This window comes from Sprattus sprattus (genome assembly GCF_963457725.1).
Source record: "Sprattus sprattus genome assembly, chromosome: 15".
NCBI lineage: Eukaryota > Metazoa > Chordata > Actinopteri > Clupeiformes > Clupeidae > Sprattus > Sprattus sprattus.
The window spans coordinates 10,184,959-10,207,458 of record NC_137913.1 but is presented as its reverse complement, the minus strand read 5'-3'; the positions used below and the strand labels follow the sequence as shown (position 1 = coordinate 10,207,458).

Genomic DNA, 22,500 nt, shown 5'->3' with positions numbered 1-22,500 from the left:
AAGGACACTTAAACTACAGCAAGGACTCCCACCCTTTTGGCAACACCTAGTTCAAGGATTTCATGCACCACTGCAGTCCCATTTTATTTGTATTCATTTCTCATGTTGTCATGTTGTACCTTTGCATACCACTGCAGCTAATCTATTAGCACAGCTAGGCTATCTCCTGAACCCTCTACAGAGTATTTATTAGCACAGCTAGGCTAGGCTAGCTCCTGAACCATCTGCACAGCAAAGGACAGCGAACCAAGACAACAAAAGAGAACCGAGAGAGGAGAGAGGAGAGAACAGGGACATAAGGACAGAGCAAACCTGTAGGCATAGACATACAGACAACAGACAGACAGACAGACAGACAGACAGACAGACAGACAGACAGACAGACAGACAGACAGACAGACAGACAGACAGACAACAGACAGACAGACAGACAGACAGACAGACATACATACAGACAACAGACAGACAGACAGACAGACAGACAGACAGACAGACAGACAGACAGACAGACAGACAGACAGACAGACATCAGTGTTTATCTGTTACAGCTACGTTGGCCACCATCATGTCTTTCCGGTGTGTTTCTAACTATGAGCTTGGCCGTCTGTCTGTGTCCTGTTTGGTGATGAACAGACGCTGCCTGATTGAGTGACGGGTGACCATGGGCTGTCTGGGGCTTACTGCTTCGTAATATGTCTTTGCAATCAGCTGTGAAATGCTGGGGGCTGCCAGAGATGTAAAACTCGGAGTGGACAACATCCGTCATGGTCTGTGTCATCTCACTGCTAAAACACACACATGAGTGTTACAGCTGCTGATCTGACGTCTGTTCCCTCACACACACTCAGGGTACATCTGATGGCTCTCATCCCAACCAAACTGACATCTTGTGCCTGCCTGTGTGTGTGTGTGTGTGTGTGTGTGTGTGTGTGTGTGTGTGTGTGTGTGTGTGTGTGTGTGTGTGTGTGTGTGTGTGTGTGTAAGGGGGATAGATGGTGGAGAACAGTTTGTGTATGGAAGATGGTTTGATATGAACTGCCGCAATTATGTAGCCTAGAGCAGTGGGTCCCAACTGACCAGTGGTTCCCACAAATGACAAGAAAATACATTACTCAGCAATATACAGTCATTTTTCAGTAAATTTCTCCTTTTGTAACAGAATGATAACTTCTAACACAATGGCATCCCTGTAGACAGTTAGTAAGCTGAAGCTCTCCCCACTCAGCACTACTCCAGCCCACACTTCAGACTCATATAGCAGGCCATGCATCTATCTATCCATCTCATCTATCTCACCTATCTATCTATTTAAATCTCATCTATCTCATTATCTATCTATCTTTCTATCTCACTATCTTTCTATCTCACTATCTAACTATCTCATCTATCTCATCTATCTCATTATCTAACTATCCATCTCCATATCTCTCTCTATCTATCTCCATATCTCTCTCTATCTATCTCTCTATCTATCTCTCTATCTATCTCTCTATCTCTCTATCTATCTATCTATCTATCTCTCTATCTCTCTATCTATCTCTCTATCTATCTCTCTATCTATCTCTCTATCTATCTATCTCACCTATAACTCACACAGAATCTTCTCTCTCAGAGAGCTCCCTTTTCCCTTTGTGACTGAGGCATGAGAACCATGAAGGGTCAGCCTGTTCCATTTCAGAATCAAAGCTACAGTTCGTATTCTTTCTACAGAAGCCAGTACAATTCTGAAAAAAACGACACTGTCACCCCACTCGGAATGATTTTGCAACTCACAAGTTGAGAAACACTGGCGTAGACTACACAGACTGAGACAGAGTGAAACTACTAGTGACTCACCACTGAAACACCACACACACACACACGTGTTAAAATGCACCAGCACTCGACTCATCTCAAGACCACACTTTAGCCTTTCAAGGCATAACCAGAGCCTCCTCAGAAATGCAGAGGAAGGACCAGACCCTCAGTGACACCTCCATGCAGCCTCGGTCCCACAAACACACACTCACAGTGGTCACACACACGACACGCACACAGAGTCACACACACACGCACACTGAGTCACACACACACAAACACAGAGACACGCACACACAAACACAGAGACACGCACACATGCACGCAGACATACCCAGACATGCACACACAGGCAGACACACGGACACGGACACGGACACGGACACGGACACGGACACGGACACGGACACGGACACGGACACGGACACGGACACGGACACGGACACGGACACGGACACGGACACGGACACGCACACGCACACGCACACGCACACGCACACGCACACACACACACACACAGAGAGTGAGTGTCATTCTGGAGCCCCCCCAGAAAGAAAGGAAGGGTACACCAATAATACCAGAAATCCTCTCCACTACCTGGCAGCGCCCACACTTTAGAGGGGATTTCCCCAAACTACGCCCTGCTTTTACTTTAACGTCAGACTTTTCTGCCTGGTGAAGATAAGGAGAGGAACTAGGCTACCTGTGAGTCATTGCTGAACCTGTAGCTTTTTACGGAACTTCCAAGCATACTCGTAGGCAGTTGTGTGGGCTTAAACACACACACACACACACACACACACACACACACACACACACACACACACACACACACACACACACACACACACACACACAGAACCAGCAACCGCCCTACACTAATCTCTCATCTCTCTGACATAATTAATTGATGTCAGCAAGAAGATATCTGCCAAAGGTCAAAACTCAAGTGTCATAGACTATGACTTCATATCCTACAGTGGAGAGGAGTCTGGCAGCAGGCTGCACCAGTTAAGCCTCTGCGCTGGACGCTGGAGGAACGGGCTCCTTAAAACACACAGCCAACAGGAAAAGGCCCGAACATCAGAGGTCAGAGTTCAGGTGACCCAGACTATGAGACTGCCAGACCAGTGACCTCACATTCCACAGAGGTGATAACTCAGCTGCACGACGCGTAAATAAAACCTGCAGGAATACGTTTTTCTACTTCCTGACGCCCAGCAGGATTAAGGCCTTATGCACACCGGCTGTGTTGTGCGTGTGTGTAGCTTGTTGATTTTCATGTTGGCGCCCATGTTTAAAAAATCTACGAAAAAAAACAGACAGCGCATGATAATGCAGCTGCAATGCACACACGCAACACAGCCAGAAGACCCAACGCACACAACACAGCCAGAAGACCCAACGCACACAACACAGCCAGAAGACCCAACGCACACAACACAGCCAGAAGACCCAACGCACACACGCAACACAGCCAGAGTGAAACGGGAATAAGGCCCAACGCACACGCAACTCAGCCAGAGTGAAGCGGGCAGAAGGCAACACAGCCATGAACCTGCTGCCCCTAACAGTTTCAGCTGTGGCCTGACTACTGCTGCTTCCGAGAGAATCCTGCAGATTCATGCTGCCTCCAACCGAGCGCTCAGAGGTCGTCGAGGGGACGCAGAGGGCAGCGATGCAGAAGCACGCTGCCTCCAGTCGAGTGCTCAGAGGGGGATCGCCAAGGGCAGCTCTGCAGAGTCATGCTGGTCATGCACGCATCCCCATCGTTGAGGGGACGCGGAGGGCAGCTCCGCAGACACTGCAGCAGAGACGCACTGATCTCTATACTCGGATGATATACACCGTAGCATTATAAAGTTCATACCACTTATTCACAAAAACATGCGGGTGTACACCAAGATGTTGTTGGAAAGTGTTGTACACATGTATTGAGTGTTATTATTAACCTGGCAAGTCATTGAGAACTTCTTATTTTCAATTGCAAAAGCTTCTTGCAGAAGACGGGGTAGGGGCTAGAAAAAAATGGCAAAAGTTATAGAATCGCAGAGCGGTCAAGTCCAACCTCATAATTTCAGACTCTCATTTAGTGGTGTTGAGGGAGCGTCGCTACAGGACATCTCTTGGCCAACCAACCACAGCCCACATCACGGGTCTTCTGTTCCTGGCAGAGAGGGTGTGAGTTCTGGAAAAGTGGGAATCTGGATGGAGTGTGTGGGTTGTTGGTAGAGAGGGTGTGAGTTCTGGAAAAGTGGGAAGCTGAATGGAGTGCCTGGGAAAGTGGGAATCGGGATAGAGTGTGTGGGAAAGTGCGAATCGGGATAGAGTGTCTGAGAAAGTGGGAATTTGAGTGGAGTATGTGGGAAAGTGGGAATCTGGATGAAGTGTGTGGGTTGATGTGGGAATCTGGATGTGTGTGTATGTGTTGATGTGGGAATCTGGATGTGTGTGTGTTGATGTGGGGCAGCAGTGGATGCGTCTCACCATCTCTGAGGAGGGCTGCTGAGGCTGCCAACACTCTCCCACAGAGCTGGGGCCATGCTGGAGAGGACACACTGCCAGCCTCTCTCCTCTCCTCTCCTCTCCTCTCCTCTCCTCTCCAACTGAAATATTCACTTTTCTTTTCCTCCACTCCTCTCTTCTCCTCCTCTCCTCTCCTTTATCTCCTCATCTCCTTTCTCATCTGCCCCAGCATTTACTCTCTTCAGCTCTCCTCTTTGTCCTCTACTTCACTCCTCTACTTCACTCCTCTGCATCCTTTTCTCTCCTCCCCTCCCCTCCCCTCCCCTCCAGTCCTGCAGGCTGACACACATCTGAGCTGTATGGTGTGAATGAGAAACAATCTGAGCCTGTCCTCAGACGGGGAAGTGCATGAATGGCCTTGGTTGTCAGAGCAGCCACTTCCAGTAGACAATGACCTTAAAAGCAGAAGTGCAGTGCTCACTGTGTGGTCTGATACACGCTCCACTGTTCTCCTACGAGGAATGAGACTCGACAGCCGGCTCCAGTTGAGAATACTGGTTCCAAATTGTGCGATTCAGTGGACTTGAACGCCTCCAAGGTTATCAATTCCTTTTATTGATGTCGGCATGTTTTTCGAATAGTTGCACATTGCAATGGACGTCGAACTCTATGTCTACGCTGCTAGACAACTTGCAACAGAGTGTCTGTGTGCCAGAGTGTCTGTGTGCCAGAGTGTCTGTGTCTCAGAGTGTCTGTGTCTCAGAGTGTCTGTGTCTCAGAGTGTGTGTGTCTCAGAGTGTGTGTGTCTCAGAGTGTCTGTGGGCCAGAGTGTCTGTGGGCCAGAGTGTCTGTGTGCCAGAGTGTCTGTGGGCCAGAGTGTCTGTTTGCCAGAGTGTCTGTGTCTCAGAGTGTCTGTGTCTCAGAGTGTCTGTGTCTCAGAGTGTCTGTGTCTCAGAGTGTCTGTGTCTCAGAGTGTCTGTGTCTCAGAGTGTCTGTGTCTCAAGAGTGTCTGTGTGCCTGAGTGTCTGTGTGCCAGAGTGTCTGTGTGCCAGAGTGTCTGTGTCTCAGAGTGTGTGTGGGCCAGAGTGTCTGTGTCTCAGAGTGTCTGTGTCTCAAAGTGTCTGTGGGCCAGAGTGTCTGTGTCTCAGAGTGTCTGTGTCTCAGAGTGTCTGTGGGCCTGAGTGTCTGTGTCTCAGAGTGTCTGTGGGCCAGAGTGTCTGTGTCTCAGAGTGTCTGTGTCTCAGAGTGTCTGTGTCTCAGAGTGTCTGTGTCTCAGAGTGTCTGTGTCTCAGAGTGTCTGTGTCTCAGAGTGTGTGTGTCTCAGAGTGTCTGTGGGCCAGAGGTTCTGTTTGCCAGAGTGTCTGTGTCTCAGAGTGTCTGTGGGCCAGAGTGTCTGTGTCTCAGAGTGTCTGTGTCTCAGAGTGTCTGTGTGCCTGAGTGTCTGTGTGCCAGAGTGTCTGTGTGCCAGAGTGTCTGTGGGCCTGAGTGTCTGTGGGCCTGAGTGTGTGTGTCTCAGAGTGTCTGTGGGCCAGAGTGTCTGTGTCTCAGAGTGTGTGTGTCTCAGAGTGTCTGTGGGCCAGAGGTTCTGTTTGCCAGAGTGTCTGTGTCTCAGAGTGTCTGTGTCTTATTGCACTCACATGTATATAAAATGGAGAAAGACAGTTGCACTCACATGTAGTATATAACCTGGAGAAGAACAGTTGCACTCACATGTATATAACCTGGAGAATAGCATCTGTTACTACTTACACCCTTTTATGACCTACTGCATATAACACAGTTTATTACGACAGTCTATTACTTCACACCACATGCAGGGGGCTGTGCTTAATTGCTGTGACTCCATACAGTAGAGTGTTTTAGCGTTCACCAGATGTGTTTTATGGCTCCTCACCACACTGGGGGATTAACATGGAGTCTTGGGTTTGGCCCTCTGATTACAGATAAAAGAAACTGGGCTGAGGCTGGCTTAGCTTTTGTGAAGATCTGATACGGGCTTCAAGCGAAGTGACGCCTCTCTCTCCCGCTATCTCTCTCCCGCCATCTCTCTCTCTCTCCCGCCATCTCTCTCTCTCTCCCGCCATCTCTCTCTCTCTCTCTCCCGCTATCTCTCTCTCCCGCTATCTCTGTCTTCCGCTATCTCTGTCTTCCGCTATCTCTGTCTTCCGCTATCTCTGTCTTCCGCTATCTCTCTCACTTTTTCTGCTATCTCTTGTGTTCGTTCCTTGGCGTGAGGGTCCTAGTGACCCACTAACAGATGAATGCGGTGCAGTGGAGTGGAGTCTGAGCCTTGGAGGAGGGTGGGGAAGGATGCTGGGCAAGGGTGGTGTGTGTGTGTGTGTGTGTGTGTGTGTGTGTGTGTGTGTGTGTGTGTGTGTGGAGGGAGTGGGGGGGTCACCCTGCTGTGAGGAGGCATGGGAGTGGGGGTGTGGTTGGTTGGGGGAGCCCAACACCCTGAGGTGATCTTCTGTAAGCAGAAAGGAGGAGAGGGGTGTGTATAAGCTGGGAGGGAGAGACTGGTGAGCTGACTGGTGGCTGGCTCCAGATTTGACTTGTTAAGCCTGATGACTGGAACGATGGACGCTTCAGAGAACTGCGGTTGGGAACGAGCCCTATCAACCCTGCACTGTAAAGCAGAGCAAAGCTACGCTAACACACTCACATGAGGCTGGCGCTAAAGTCAACACTACAGTGAACAAGAATACAGAAGCCAGCCGAGCCTTTATTACACACACACACACACACATTATTACACACACACACACACACACACAAAACACATGCAGTCACACGCGCCTCACCCTAAAACACACATACATATGAGAACACACACTCTCTCTCTCTCTCTCTCTCAAACAGACACATGCCATTTGCCTCACCCTAACACATACCGCACGCATGCACACACACACACACACACACATATATACTGGAGCAAAAGGCCTAACTCACACTCTCGGTGTCTCTGTCTCAATGTGACACTTTTAGAGCCTCTCAACCCCTCTACTTCCTCTTCTGCTTAAAAAAAATGTAAAACAAAATAATCAACAACACAAAAGCTCCCCCGCAGCTGCCGAATTTGGCCCATATCTAGCCCTGGTCTGGCCCAGATATGGGCATGGTTCTCCACACAGCCTTTCAGCTGGACAACAGCAGAAATGAGTCTGTGCCATATCAACTAGGCCAGCACAATGAGCCGGAACTCAACTACTGTATGAAATACAAGCCATGGCTAAAGAACTGGACACCAGTCTCTATGGTTACGTATCCTGTTCCGTGTTTTATATGGAATATTGTTGCATATCGTATTCCGTGTTTTATATGTAAACTTGTTACATGTCCTGTTCCGTGTTCCATATTAGCAGTGCCTTTTACTAGGAAACTGACATTGCTGTTGTTCTATTAAGCTAAGCTTTACAGGCAGCGTAAGCTTTTGTCTTGCGTGTGTGTCCACTCTGACTGCTTTCACCCATAGGTCAATGGGCTGAGGGGCTGGAAAGAGGAAGTGATCTCATTTAGAATCTGGTGGCACCAATATGTCTGCCGTCTCAGAGGTTACAGTGGGTGCCACCTTTTTAACCTTTCTATCAGAAAGCATAGGGGTTAAATGGGTAGAATTCTGCCTCGGCAAAGAAGTTTGGTTCAGCAAGTCTGCCGTCTGGTTTAGTAGCAACCCCGAGCGCCCATCCGCATCCGTCATGCACGAAGGCAGATGTTTGGAACTACACCTCTCTACAGCCCTTTCCTGAGGGAAAACCCTTCTCCTCTAGTGACTGGGGTCACAAACACACACACACACACACACTCTCTTCCGGTACGTAAAGCAGCGACCCTGACGCATCTCACTCTCAGTGCTCTAGTTCAGAGGGGTCACTAGTTTGCTCAAGACCCCAGCTGCAGAAGAGCCTTGGCTGCCAGTGCTGCTCCATGCGGACACCAGCAGGAGTGCTGACTGCGACTCAGAGCTCTGCAACTCCACCTGCAGATGACTGCACCTGGCCGGAGTGTCGCATCGCAGCTCCCACGCCAACCGTGTTACTTTGAATGCAACAGCATCTCAACCATCCTTTGCTGCTGGCGGAGGCCCATCTGTGATGTGGGTCTTGCCACTCAAACTGTTAGGAAGATTCTAGAACATGCTAGATTATACAGCCTCAAGTCATAACAGTCATAACAGCACGGCTATTTCTACAGCCTCAACAGTCATAACAGCACGTCTATTTCTACAGCCTCAACAGTCATAACAGCATGACTATTTCTACAGCCTCAACAGCACGACTATTTCTACAGCCTCAACAGTCACAACAGTCATAACAGCACGTCTATTTCTACAGGATCCAGTCACAACACACACACACACACACACACACACACACACACACACACACACACACACACACACACACACACACACACACACACACACACACACAACTGCCCTATAGTGCAAAGTTTGAGGTGGGGTTGTGTGTACAAGAGGCAGGGGAGAGCAAAGTCCACCTTACTTTACTCAACGCTATCCAACCCTTAGAGAGCTGGGTTCATCATGATTACTCCAACTCCAGCACTCACAGGAATAAGACACAATTCTAAAATAGAAGTTGGAACTAGAATGAGGTCTTGCTGCTTCTTACCCTGGTCACTGTGAACCGATGCAGAAAGAGCTTTAACATTATTACAGCATAATTAAGTATTACAGCTAAGTTATTACACGGAGAGAAAGCATGATCATGATTTAACATTATTACAGCATTATTAAGTATAACAGCTAAGTTATTACACTGAGAGAAAGTTCCCATGACTGCAAAGACCTCATCTTAGCGAGGGTAACGGGACAGACAGACAGACAGTCAGACATATGGTTGAGTCTACATTGGCCAAACTGTCAGATCAGAGTGAGCTGCTCCCTGTGTGTCTCTCTCTCTCTCTCTCTCACACACACACACACACACACACACACACACACACACACACACACACACACACACACACACACACACACACACACACACACACACACACACACACACACACACACACACACACACACACACACACACACACACACACACACACACACACACACACACACACACACACACACACACACACCCATGCTGGCCAGGCCAGGCTCTCAGAGTAGAGTAAGCAATGGCGTTAGAGTGCCTGCCCCCCCCCCCCCCCCATCTCTCTCACTCTCACTCTCACACACACTCTCACTCACACACACACACACACACGCACACACAGTCTCTTTACATCCAGCCGTTGTGCAGACGTCATGGCAGCTTCTGGTATTCCGCCCCGAGAGAACACGACTTCCTGCCTTGTCCTCCTCTGAGGCAGAAAATACAAAAACACACACACACACATACAAACACACACACACACACACACACACACACACACACACACACACACACACACACACACACACACACACACACACACACACACACACACACACACACACACACACACACACACACACACACACACACACACACACACACACACACACACACACACACCACAGTCCTCCTCTCAGGCAGAAAATAAAAACGCTCTCAGTCTGCAGGCATCGGAAACATTCCCCTCTGCCTGGCTGGGTCTGACAGCACAAGTGGCCACACATCCACATCCCTGCTACATCAACACAGCAGACACACACAGACACACACACACACACACGCTTGCTTTATCTAGTTATAAACACATAAGCTTTATCTAGTTCTAGGTCAGAAAGCCCTGTATCCACTGAATGCTTTTGGACATTTTCAGAGTTGTAGGTTTCCTTTCCTTAATGATCATAGCTGAACATCTGGCTGGGCAGTAAATAAGCAACAATCCTCCTCATTTTATGATTTTGTCCGTTTGGCTTTTGGCAGGCACACACACACACACACACACACACACAGACACACACACACACACACACACACACACACACAAACAGCCCTACTGACAGGATAAAGAGTTACCTTTTATGGCAAGGTGTGATGATGCCATGTCTATTTAAAGGCCAAACATTTTGATGGGTTACACTGTTTGAGTTCACACTACACCATTTCAGCCCTGGCTTTCCACCGACCAGGATTTTTTTTAAAGGCCACATATCCACAGTTCCCTAGATGCTCACAGATCGGCAATTCATCATGTGTAAGACACCTGCCCAATTCCTTACAGACACCTGAAAGACGTGACCCAAGAGGATGGCGAAGACCTGGGGGAGGGGTTGAAACATACGCAGCAACAACAAGCATCTTCTTCTTATTATTTCATTCACTGCTAATCAGCAGGAAAAACAACTTGGGTCACTTGTCTCCAGCGGACATCCATTTTTGGAAGAAAAATTCCCTTCACTTGTGTGGCACTGTAAATGTACCAATGCAATTGTATGATGCTGCAGCCCTTCAAAATCATGGTCAGAATAAAGACCATGCCTGAGTTTGTCACACTCTCTGCTCTCTACCCAAACGGCAATCATCTATTCTGTTTGTTTTGTATTCTGTTGAAACATGAGGAGGAAACGTAACGGTGTGCATTTAATATACATACAGCCCTGGGAATATCATGGCAGCATGGGATTGGCCAAATATTATGACACTGAGAATATGGCAGCATGGGATTGGCCAAATACTATGACAGTGAGGTCTGGGAGGAAGTTAGTCAGGCCCAGCCACAAGGCTTGGGAGCAGAGGGACTGTCTGGGTCACACGTGAGAACAATGGAAAGAGAGCCACAGTACACACACACACACACAGGCAGATACACACACACACACACACACACACTAACACACACACACACTCTCAAACAAAGCCCTTGACCAAGGACATCAGCCGACAGCTGAAACACGAGAGGATGAGAAGCGGTAACGTGTCAGCAGACTCTGAGCCAGGACTTGGACCTGGGGGCTGCACCATGCACAACTGCACCCTGCACATCTGCACCATGCACATCTGCACCATGCACATCTGCACCATGCACATCTGCACCATGCACATCTGCTGGCTACAGCTCTCCCTCATGTCCCACACCCTCTAAACCAAAACCAAAAGGATTTAATTACTCTGCCTGACACACTCATTTGACTATACCCACAGTATTAAAATCATTAAAATGAAGATTACAACGATCTAAAAATAAATTCCACGTAGGCTTAAGAACAACAAGCTGTGACCTCACCAGGGCTGGGATCCTGCCCTGCACTCGCCCTGCAGTCATCCAAAATGTGTGTGTTTCTCCAGCGACTGGTGGGGAGATGTGTGTGTTTCTCCATCGACTGGTGGGGAGATGTGTGTGTTTCTCCATCGACTGGTGGGGAGATGTGTGTGTTTCTCCAGCGACTGGTGGGGAGATGTGTGTGTTTCTCCATCGACTGGTGGGGAGATGTGTGTGTTTCTCCATCGACTGGTGGGGAGATGTGTGTGTTTCTCCAGCGACTGGTGGGGAGATGTGTGTGTTTCTCCATCGACTGGTGGGGAGATGTGTGTGTTTCTCCAGCGACTGGTGGGGAGATGTGTGTGTTTCTCCAGCGAATTATGGGGAGATGTGTGTGTTTCTCCATCGACTGGTGGGGAGATGTGTGTGTTTCTCCATCGACTGGTGGGGAGATGTGTGTGTTTCTCCATCGACTGGTGGGGAGATGTGTGTGTTTCTCCATCGACTGGTGGGGAGATGTGTGTGTTTCTCCAGCGACTGGTGGGGAGATGTGTGTGTTTCTCCATCGACTGGTGGGGAGATGTGTGTGTTTCTCCATCGACTGGTGGGGAGATGTGTGTGTTTCTCCATCGACTGGTGGGGAGATGTGTGTGTTTCTCCATCGACTGGTGGGGAGATGTGTGTGTTTCTCCAGCGACTGGTGGGGAGATGTGTGTGTTTCTCCAGCGACTGGTGGGGAGATGTGTGTGTTTCTCCAGCGACTGGTGGGGAGATGTGTGTGTTTCTCCAGCAACTCGTGGGGAGCGAGTGTGAAGTTCCCCTGCCCTGTAATCAGGCAGTTGTGATGTTCCCTGAGGATCAGGTCAGGGCTGAGGATGCAAACACTCACACTCACTAAGGCTGAGTCTGGAACGCACACACACACACATGACAGTGAGGTGCACTACAGCGCCTGACTGACTCTAGAGTGAGCCGGGCCCACGTCTGGCCCTGACCTGGCCTTGATTCTGGTGCAGCAGCAGCCCAGTGTGTAGGTCAGCCCCCTTTGGAAAGTTTAGTGTGTGTGGTAGACATGGGGTGCCAGTTAGAGCTCGGTTGTGGTCCGGATCAGGACGGTTCTGACGAGATGCTGTGTCTGGCCTACACACAGAGCTCTGGTGCAATGAAAACTCAGTTCATTATCAATGAAGGCTTTGGACCAATAAATACAAACAGCAAAATAACAGCAAAACAGCACCTCTTTTTGCCCTAGTCTACGCACCGTCAGCCTGTACTGAGCCCTGTACGGGTCCAAGATATGTCAAAGTTACAGTTTGAAAACAAAACGACTAAAATGTGATTCATAAAACCCTATATTCTCATCTGTACTCTCTGTATGTTGGGAACTGAAATGCACAAAACCTCAGAGCCGAGAGTGTGAGTGCTGCTTCAGTGTCTCTCCCTCTGTGACCACTCACTCACACACTCACACACACACACACACACACACACACACACACACACACACACACACACACACACACACACACACACACACACACCCTCTGTGACCAATCACATTTGTGAAGTGGTTTACTCACTCTCTGCTTTGCCATGTTGATTGATGCCACAGTAGTACTCCACACATAACACTGCCAGGATGTCACATGGTCACAGCAGGCTCTGATCAGAACATCTTCCCAGAAAGCATCTTGCCCTGACCTGACCACCACGTTTTGAACCAGTGACTAGAATCTAGGGCAAAACAGATGCATCACCTGACCTTTTAGTTCCATATTCGCTCTGGTTGCTGGTGGCACCACCACCACCACCACCACCACCACCACCACCACCACTAAAAAAGACAATCAGGCATTTGGCTACGTGTTTGTCTCAATGTGAACGAGCAGCCAATCCTCTTTCCAGTCCATGAACTAACACAAAGCTCATATGGCACGGCAGGGCTCATACCACAGGTGCAGGAAGCTATAGAAACATATGTACACCATTATATCCATCAAGCACTTCTAGTGATGTGCACAGAAAGACTGTCTCTGTGAGTCATTCAAGTGGAGTATGGCCTGACTGGTGGTGCAAGCACACTAGACTGAGCAGACCTGGCCCAGATGAGATCACCTTGTTCTGGTGCACACACACACACACACACACACACACACACACACACACACACACACACACACACACACACACACACACACACACACACACACACACAAGCCTATCAGTATGCAGGGAGGTGTGGGAGAGCAGGCCTTGACCTCTGTCATGTGACGAGGCTCAAATTATAGAGCTGCCACACACGCAGTACAGTGCAGCACAGTCCGCCCTACACACAGAGTGACTTCAGCTGCCGCTGCTGACGGGCATGCTGGGAGAAACTCTGACGCCTGGTTTCCACTGCTGACGGGCCTGCTGGAAGCCTTCCCCAGTGAGGTGTGGTGCACAGACAACTCTTTCACTCCTATTTACAATCTTCCAGTCATCGACCTGCTCAAATTCACGGGCACGAGCTTGACCAGCGGTGGACCAGTCATACTGACAGGCACAAGCTTGACCAGCAGCTGATATTGAGGGCAAGACGGCGCGTCTAAAAGACCAGCCGTCCCGTCGGTTCCTGCCACCACGGAGGATTAGCAGACAGGCGGGAGATAGTGGTCTTCAGGCGCTCTGGGCTGCTGGCAGCAGGGGAGAGGAACATGGGCCAGCCAGCCCCTCAATGTAGCTGTTCAGGTCTCGATCGCCCTTAGCAGCGCAGCACAGTGCAGGTCTATCAGGAAAGGCAGGGGCACGGGCCAAAAGAGGCTGCCTGGGGTGCCCGAGACGCTAGGCAAAGGAGACGGCACGCCAGCTGGGCAGGGCGGGCACGCTGGGTACAGAATGCTCAGAGAGGGTGGCGAGCCCAGCAGATGCAGCATTCCATTCCATTCCATTCCCCTCAACAGTTCACATCTACATTCCATTCACTCAGCTGATGGTTCTACTCAAAGTGAGTTAGAGAGGAGGACACGCATGAGGCTTAGATCTCTTTCTCCACATGCGTGTTCCCTTTGGGGATGCACCGGTACATGGGATGTTGCACAACCGTTCGGTACGCCCCGTACTGTTCAATACGCACATGTGAACCGAGGTATTACCGCCTGTACGCCTGTCAATTTCCTATCATTTTCAAAACGTGCTTGCTGCGCTGTTGACTGCAGGCACGTCGTACATTAAGATCCACAGAACATCTCTGGAGCCTATCAGTGATCTGTATGCCAACAGGAGCTGAAGAAGAGAGGGGAAACTAAAGACTAAATCATCTCAGTCCCAAACGCAAGCTAGACCAAGAGAAGCAAATCTGCTGTGTGGCAACAGTTTGGATTCAACGTTCAATACGATGACGAGGACGAGACTGTGAACAAACAAAGTAGAGTCTGCAATGACTGGGTTTGGCTGGTTTCTGCAATGGCTGGCAATGGCTTTGTTTTCCCTGCCATAACAAATTGTTTGAACATTCAAAAAGTTTAAAAGTTTAAAATTTTAAAATACAACATACAAAGTTCGTTTAGAAAGGTTAGTTCCTCTCCCTTTAATGACCAGCTCTTTATTTTTGTTTACCATAGGTTTCACACTCACAAAGGACAGAGTACCAGACCAGGCTGCATCCAACAGTCAGTTTAAACCAGGATAGTTACTCATCAGTCACAACTCTGCCAGCACCAGCATCCAGCCAGCATCCTCTTAAAACTCACTCCAGCCTCTTTGAGCCTCTTCAGAAGGAGAAAAAGCTCCTCCTGCTGAGTCTGAAGCTTATCAGCACCCTATGGATGACCTCTTACTAAAAGAAAGCTTCAGTATCCTCATCCTGAAATCCCTACACTTACTGAAGTGCACTCCACATAGGCTTCTGATAGAGGTCTTAACGCCTTTATCATAAGCATGCATGTACCAACCAGACCTTTATCAGTTTATTGCATTCAAAGTAAAAAAGAGAAACAACAACACAAATCTTTCTCTGCCTCTCTCTCTCTCTCTCTCACACTCACACACACACACACACACACACACACACACACACACACAGTTAATAGAGTGACCAAGTAAAACGCACTTTACTAAATAAGGGAGACAGGAATAGGCATGTCTGTCTGTCTGTTTTTTACATTTATTATATGCAGCCTGAAGTGTGCAGCCTCACTCAAAAACACAAGATGGGAAAACAGAACCCTAGAAGCACTGACGTGCATGAGGAGACTGGCCACCTTTCCTTTCCATAGTAGGCAGTAATGGAAAAGGCTGCTTTGTTGTGTCCAGCTTCGCTCTCAACAGGGTCTTAGCACCTTCGTGGTTTGTTAGGCAGTGTAAACAGTCCTCGCTAAATCTTTCCTTCATTAGGTAATGTGCCATAATCGTGCATGGTAGAATCCCTTCCAATGACGCAGGACGCATTGGGAATGTGTTCCTTCCTATTTATGTACCAAAGTTAAACAGATAGCAGCGGTTTAAAGTCTGAGGGAAAACACTGTTGCTTTAATCACGACATGTATCTAAAATGTATAGTGATACAACTGGCTAACTATTTAAAGTTGCATAGCACAAATCCAATACCTCCAAATGAAAAAGGTTCAAGTCGCTCAAATTGATCTGAGATGCTATGACACTCTACCCCCCGTCCTCTCAAACACAGCGCGCGTAAATCACATCATATAACAGTAATTATTTCCTACATGCCAATAAGCCATAGCTAGCAAGTTGTAATTTACGTCTTTAAATTGAAATGATGGTTTTAAGTCAACAAGAAGCTAGTTGCTCACCTACCAAGTAACGTTAATAACTTGTCACGTGAGCCTTTAACTTCACTGAAAATGCATTCCGTAGTTATTATTTTAAACAATACGTGGGAAGCCTGAGTTTGTAACAATTAACAATCTGGAATAATGTGATACTGATAACTATCTTATAAACAACTTCATCGTCATAAAATTGCCTATGGTTGTATGAAAAAATTAAATCAACTGCCGTTGACGTTAGATAGTTTGAAAGGCAACTACAGCTGCCGTGAGCTAACTAGCTATTATAGCTACACTCGGCTGCTAACCAGGCTTAGCGCAGAGGTTAGCAAACAGCAGCCCCACTCCGCCCCACAGCATGCCAATCATTTGTCTACTAGCTACGCTTGATAGCACACAGGCTGGGAAACGTTAGCCGTTCCGTCATGCTCCTAACTAAAATGGCGTATCTCGAATTTAGCCAAACATCTGGCCTGATCATAACCAGCAGCACCAGTACAAACGACTAGCCGCTAATAGTTCAGTGGCTTTGTGCCAGGTTCCTTGAATAAAGAGGAACAGACATTTCTAGCATATGGCTAGTATTCAATGATAGCCTTACTGGCTACCTGGTTAGCATTTCAGTTGGCCGCAGATCTATCTGTAAACCACTCTCAGTCTCTTTTAACTGTGGTCTACGGGCGATTTATCTCATGCGGAAAAGAAAAGCACAATTTGTACAGCAACGTCAATAGTTTTGAAATGGTTGTGCTCGTTGACTTCACTGTCCACCAAAAATGTGATTCCAATATGACCATTGCTGGGGCCCTGCAACCCAGACAGTACTCAGACTGGTATTTTAGAGAAAGCTAACGGGTTCGTTAGCAGGGCAGCTAACCAGCTAACAGGCAGTGATGTATGCGTGAACAGCCCTGTCCCGTGAACTGGAGTGCTGTGCTTACCTTGCTTACTTTCTATCTTTCCCGACATTTCGAAGCAGATGTGGGACAACGTGATGAAATCAAATTAATCCAAAGAAGCCTAACGGTCCCAATATGTCGTTATTCCCGCATCCTTGGCTATTACAAATGGCTCTCGAGTCTCGACGAGTCTTAAACTGTTTGCCTGCGACCAAGTGGCTCCTGTAACGTTGCAAATTCACCCAGTTCCGCTGCCTGGCACCACTGCTTCTCTGCTCAGCCTCCGACAGCCTTCAGCAGCTTCACAGCAACACAGCCCTACGGCCTCTCAGCACTGCCCTCTGGCGGTTGGAATGAAGAATCAAAAATCAAGAGTGCAGAAAACATGCCCTGCGGTGATGAAATTCAGTGTGGTCCTCAGAGTTTGCGTAAAATAGCAATTTGGATTTGAACCACAGTGGCATCCAGCAGAGCCGTGACGTTACACAAGTAATTAATTAATAGAAAAAGAAATTAATGATGTGGAATAATTTGAAAAACTTTCCTAAACAAGTCACACTCGAATGCCAATTCAAGTTGAACAGCTGAAGTAGCACTGAAGCTCTTAAAGCATTAGGCCTAATTTATTGCAGTGCCTGTTGCAGTTGACCACAAGTAGACTCCTGGGCCCTCAACGATACCAAATTGCTGCATTTAGCATGAAAGATGCAACTGACGCAGTGATTCAAAAGATAATGGATAAGAAGCATGAATATTACTGATGCTGATGCTGATGCTGGGCTGAGTCATGCGCACCTGTAATTTGATGAACGAAATGAAACAAACCTGTATGCCTTTTACCAGTGCCAGTACCTTTGGCATTCAGCCATCCACTGATTTTACAGATATGATTTTTTTTTAAAAAGTGATATAACATGTAGAATCTCTTATTAACTCAGAATGGTTCATGACTTTCCTTAGTGAGAACAAAACTCTGCTGGTGAGAGGGGCTCGTTCCAATACTGAACAGTCAGACTTACGTATGTGTAAACTGAGGAATATGGACTGACACTCATCAAACCTGCTTACTTATCATCAGCATAGATGCATTTAACAAAAGTTTCTGATACAAACACTCATATCCTTATTTGATATATTTACAACATAGTTTCTTCATGCTCAGTTATAGCATAGCATATAGCGTACATTGCACTTTGGCATTTGAAGACTGTTAAGGCACACATAAAGGTTAGTGATTAAAAGTTAACATTAGTAATACAATTATCACCAATAATTTTTTGTTTTATTATTTGTAATTCTATTTAAGAAATTATTACTTCTTTTTTTTTATTAAAACGAAAAAAAAACAAAGAAGGCTGACTTCAGTCAGTCTGTTTTATTGTCGCACAAACAACACAGCAACACACACGTGCATATATACTGTAGGTGGCGACACACACACAAGCAGGCCGAGGTTGTAGTTCGCAGCTTTTATCGCATCCTGAACTGTACTTCCTCCAGGACCCCGCCTCATGTTATTTTGGTCCACCTACTTATATTAGCAACTTGACCTGTATAGCTGAATATACAATGAACACTTGACCAGCTTAATTTAATTAATGAGTTGTATCTTATGAATTACATCACCCAATATTCTCATCTGGCTGCTACAGGTCAATTAAGCCTTTGAGGTGGCCATCTTGGACCTTGGAGAGGTCAGAGAAGGTGTTGCTCATAATATGTAAGCATTTGTTCTATGTTTTTTTATAATAATCATTTTAAAATATACATATATATTTTTAATATAATATGTTCATTTGCTCACAGCTTAAGCTTAAGCAGGGGCGTCCCTCAAGGAGCTTTTGAAGACCCAACTCTTCAGAGAGCACCTCCCTTCCTAACTCTCACTTCGACTAGTGCTTAACTTGCACAGCAGTTACATTCCTGCACTTCTTTTTCTTTTGTATTTCTTTTTTCTATTCCTTATGTAAACTAGTATTTATTGTTACACTAGGTCTCTATTGCTCGTAGCTTGACTGTTTTCTCCCTTGTATGTCGCTTTGGACAAAAGTGTCTGCTAAATGACTAAATGTAAATGTATGTTTGAAATTTGGTCCAGCTTTGATTGTGCCATTCAACATGTCACGAAATGGTTGACTTGAAATGATTACTGAATGTTTCTAGTCAGCTTTACATAGCATAAAGCATCGACAATCATGATTTTTTTTTTTTTTTTTTTTAAATTATAGAATGTTGTTAAATGTATTCAAGGTTTTATTTTTCAGGAAACTGCCTTTGTGTCAGGATGTCAGAGAAATCTTGAGAGCCCAATTAATGGTCGACCATTTACGGAGACACAGAGACACGGAGAGCCCTCTCCGACATCGAAATCCCTCTCCGTGCACCTCTTCGTGGCCTGACGTGGACCTCCCAAATGTTGCCCGACTCCGTCAATCCGTCAATACATTGCTGTTTACCTATAGTAGTATGCCAACATTAGATAGCTGGCTCAGACACCTCGCACATCCACGTAAAAAATCTAAGCAAAAAAAAGTCAAACAACAAACTTTTATGAACGAATATGACCATTTACAGAGTTTGGTCCGCCGTTATCTTAAAAAAAAATGCTTTCCAACATCAACCGTCGGAGAAAAACGGGTCCATCGAGGCAACTGCGTGACCACGGAGTAACGGAGTCGTCATGCCAAAATTGTAGTAACAGAGAATGGCCACTAGATGTCGCTCCTAATCCATCAGTGTTTTGGTACGCTTGAGTGTATGTACACTGACTATGCCTTACGTTTTACATTTCTGTGTTTGTGATGGCAAGACGGTGATATTGATCTGGCAGCAGTGTGCCAACATGATTCTGAAACAAATCAAATAAGAATACCACATTTATGTTCTTCCTGGTGGAATTAAATGTAAATTCATTAAAAGCGAATTAAATGTCAAAGGAAGTTCACATTCTGTATGTGAGTGGAAACTCTTGGGTCCTCTTCTAACCTCTCACAACGTGGTGCATCCAAACTGTTTTGGAACCCATGCTTAACAGATGTACATATTTTTCAGTTCATAATTAGTTCCCAAATGCATTCTACATCTCTCTGTTTGCTACCCACTGATACAATTTGTATTCAAAATGTTTAAAACTAGTTAACCTATTTGACACTACGAAATACATTTTATAACTAAAGTGCAATGGTCATATCTAACCATCCTTGGGAAGGAATACACAAGCAAGGTAAAGGTTTTGTAAAGAAGGAGTAAGGAAGAAGAAAGAAGGAAAAATTAAAAGACGAATCAGTAAAAGCAGAATCAAACACAATCAGGTTTGATGTCTTTACTTGCCAAGAGCGGTGATAAGTATTACACCAACTATGTCTAATGGCACTTTAATGTAGCCCTCCACACACACGAGTAGAAATAGAAACATAGCATTCAAAACTACCAGCCCTGTTAAGATGCAGTCCCTGGATTGAGAAGTCATTGATTGCTGAGGCCTTCTTTGGGGATTTAATATGCATATATTAGCAAGGACGTTCTGACTGAGCCAGAGGAGCGGCCGGGTTCAGGGTGTTGACCCAGTCAATACTGTATGACAGTGGAGTCGAGATGCCAGATTGCAGAGCAACTTGTCAATAAGAGCAAGGTCAGAAGTGGAGACCATGCAAAAGAGGATGCAGCTCAGAGAACACCACAGCAAAAGAGCCAATGGAAAGAGAGACCAGTATTCATCTTTAAAAGAGGCCAGTGGCAAACTAAATAGAGAGATCAGTATTAAATTTCAAAAGTGTGAGTGGTAAACTAGAGAGACCATTAATCTTCAATAGAGCGAGGGGCACGCTAGAGAGACCAGTATTAATCCTCAAAACCAGTATTAATCTTCAAATAAGCCAGTGGCAAGCAAGAGAGACCAGTATTAATCTTCAAAAGTGTGAGTGGTAAACTAGAGAGACCAGTATTAATCTTCAAATAAGCCAGTAGCAAGCAAGAGAGACCAGTATTAATCTTCAAACGAGCGAGTGGAAAGCAAGAGAGACCAGTATTAATCCTCAAACGAGCAAGTGGCAAGCTAGAGAGACCAGTATTCATCTTCGAAAGAGCGAGTGGCAAGTTAGAGAGACCAGTATTAATCTTCAATAGGGCCAGTAGCAAGTAAGAGAGACCAGTATTAATCTTCAAAAGAGCCAGTGGCAAGCAAGAGAGACCAGGCCTTTGAGAGGGCGGATAGCGTGAGTCCTAGCGACTGAGGTCTCGCTCAGGCCTTTGAGAGGGCGGGTAGTGTGTGTCGTAGCGACTGAAGTCTCGCTCAGGCCTTTGAGAGGGCTGGTAGGGTGTGTCGTAGCGACTGAGGTCTCGCTCAGGCCTTTGAGAGGGCTGGTAGCGTGTGTCGTAGCGACTGAGGTCTCGCTCAGGCCTTTGAGAGGGCGGGTAGCGTGTGTCGTAGCGACTGAGGTCTCGCTCAGGCCTTTGAGAGGGCGGGTAGCGTGTGTCGTAGCGACTGAGGTCTCGCTCAGGCCTTTGAGAGGGCTGGTAGGGTGTTGTAGTGACTGAGGAACCACAAGAGGCCTTTGAGAGGGCGGGTAGCGTGTGTCGTAGCGACTGAAGTCTTGCTCAGGCCTTTGAGAGGGCGGGTAGTGTGTGTCGTAGCGACTGAGGTCTCGCTCAGGCCTTTGCTTGAGGTTTAATGCACTGCTTTGGTGCTGAAGGGCTGGAGGATTAAATTGACTGGAACTGCAGCATGAGTGTCATTGGAGACCGTTAATGTGAGTTAACGTGAGAGCCAACACTAGGATCTTAGCATTTCTGTCACTATATCTTGCTTATGGTCATTTGAATGCTAATGTTACTCAAATAGCAAAGTGCATATTTTACTTGACCGTGCAAGAAGTCATATAATTAAACACAAACAAAGTCAATTACTAATCTACTTAATTATAAGCGCCTGGCATGTCAAGCTGTGCCAAAATTGAAGCAAACTTGTCCTCCGGGATTTAATCTCTCCGAAACCATTTGCATTCTAACACTGCTCTTAAAAAACGGAGTCTAGTGTGCCATTTCTGAAAGTGATTATAAATGTTACATTGATGTTGTGAGAGTTCCAGAGGCAACACTGAACAGTCTAAATAAACACTATTTCGCACAAGACGAGGGTTCTTCGTCATTAAGTGGCTCATTAGGGGGACTTTTCAGCAAACATCTCGCCGGGGTCCTGGGAGGCGTGTAGTCATTCTCATGCGTTTGGGTGCTCGTGGCACTGCGGCTCCAGCGCAGATGAAATATACATGGACCACGTCGCAACACACGCTATGCCACGCCACACATGCATGCATGCATGCAGCCCGCACTGTGCGCGGCGCTCACCGCCGCTGTCTACTCATTATCAAAGAGAGAATCTACATCCCTGAAAGAGAAACAGAGAC

At 46.9% G+C, this 22,500-nt stretch overlaps 1 protein-coding gene across 4 annotated transcripts in view; it reads right to left on the bottom strand.

Moving 5' to 3' along the window:
- Positions 1 to 17,325, bottom strand: part of rapgef1a (Rap guanine nucleotide exchange factor (GEF) 1a) — a 53,346-nt gene extending 36,021 nt beyond the window's left edge. For 3 of the 4 annotated variants that reach the window (XM_080852951.1, XM_080852953.1, XM_080852954.1), the window contains exon 1: positions 17,138 to 17,325. In XM_080852951.1, coding sequence (XP_080709077.1) covers positions 17,138 to 17,165 — 28 coding nt within the window. In that variant the 5' untranslated portion in view covers positions 17,166 to 17,325. The remainder of the gene's footprint in view (positions 1 to 17,137) is intronic. The other variant, XM_080852952.1, reaches the window with a different exon arrangement.
- Positions 17,326 to 22,500: the final 5,175 nt, after the last annotated feature.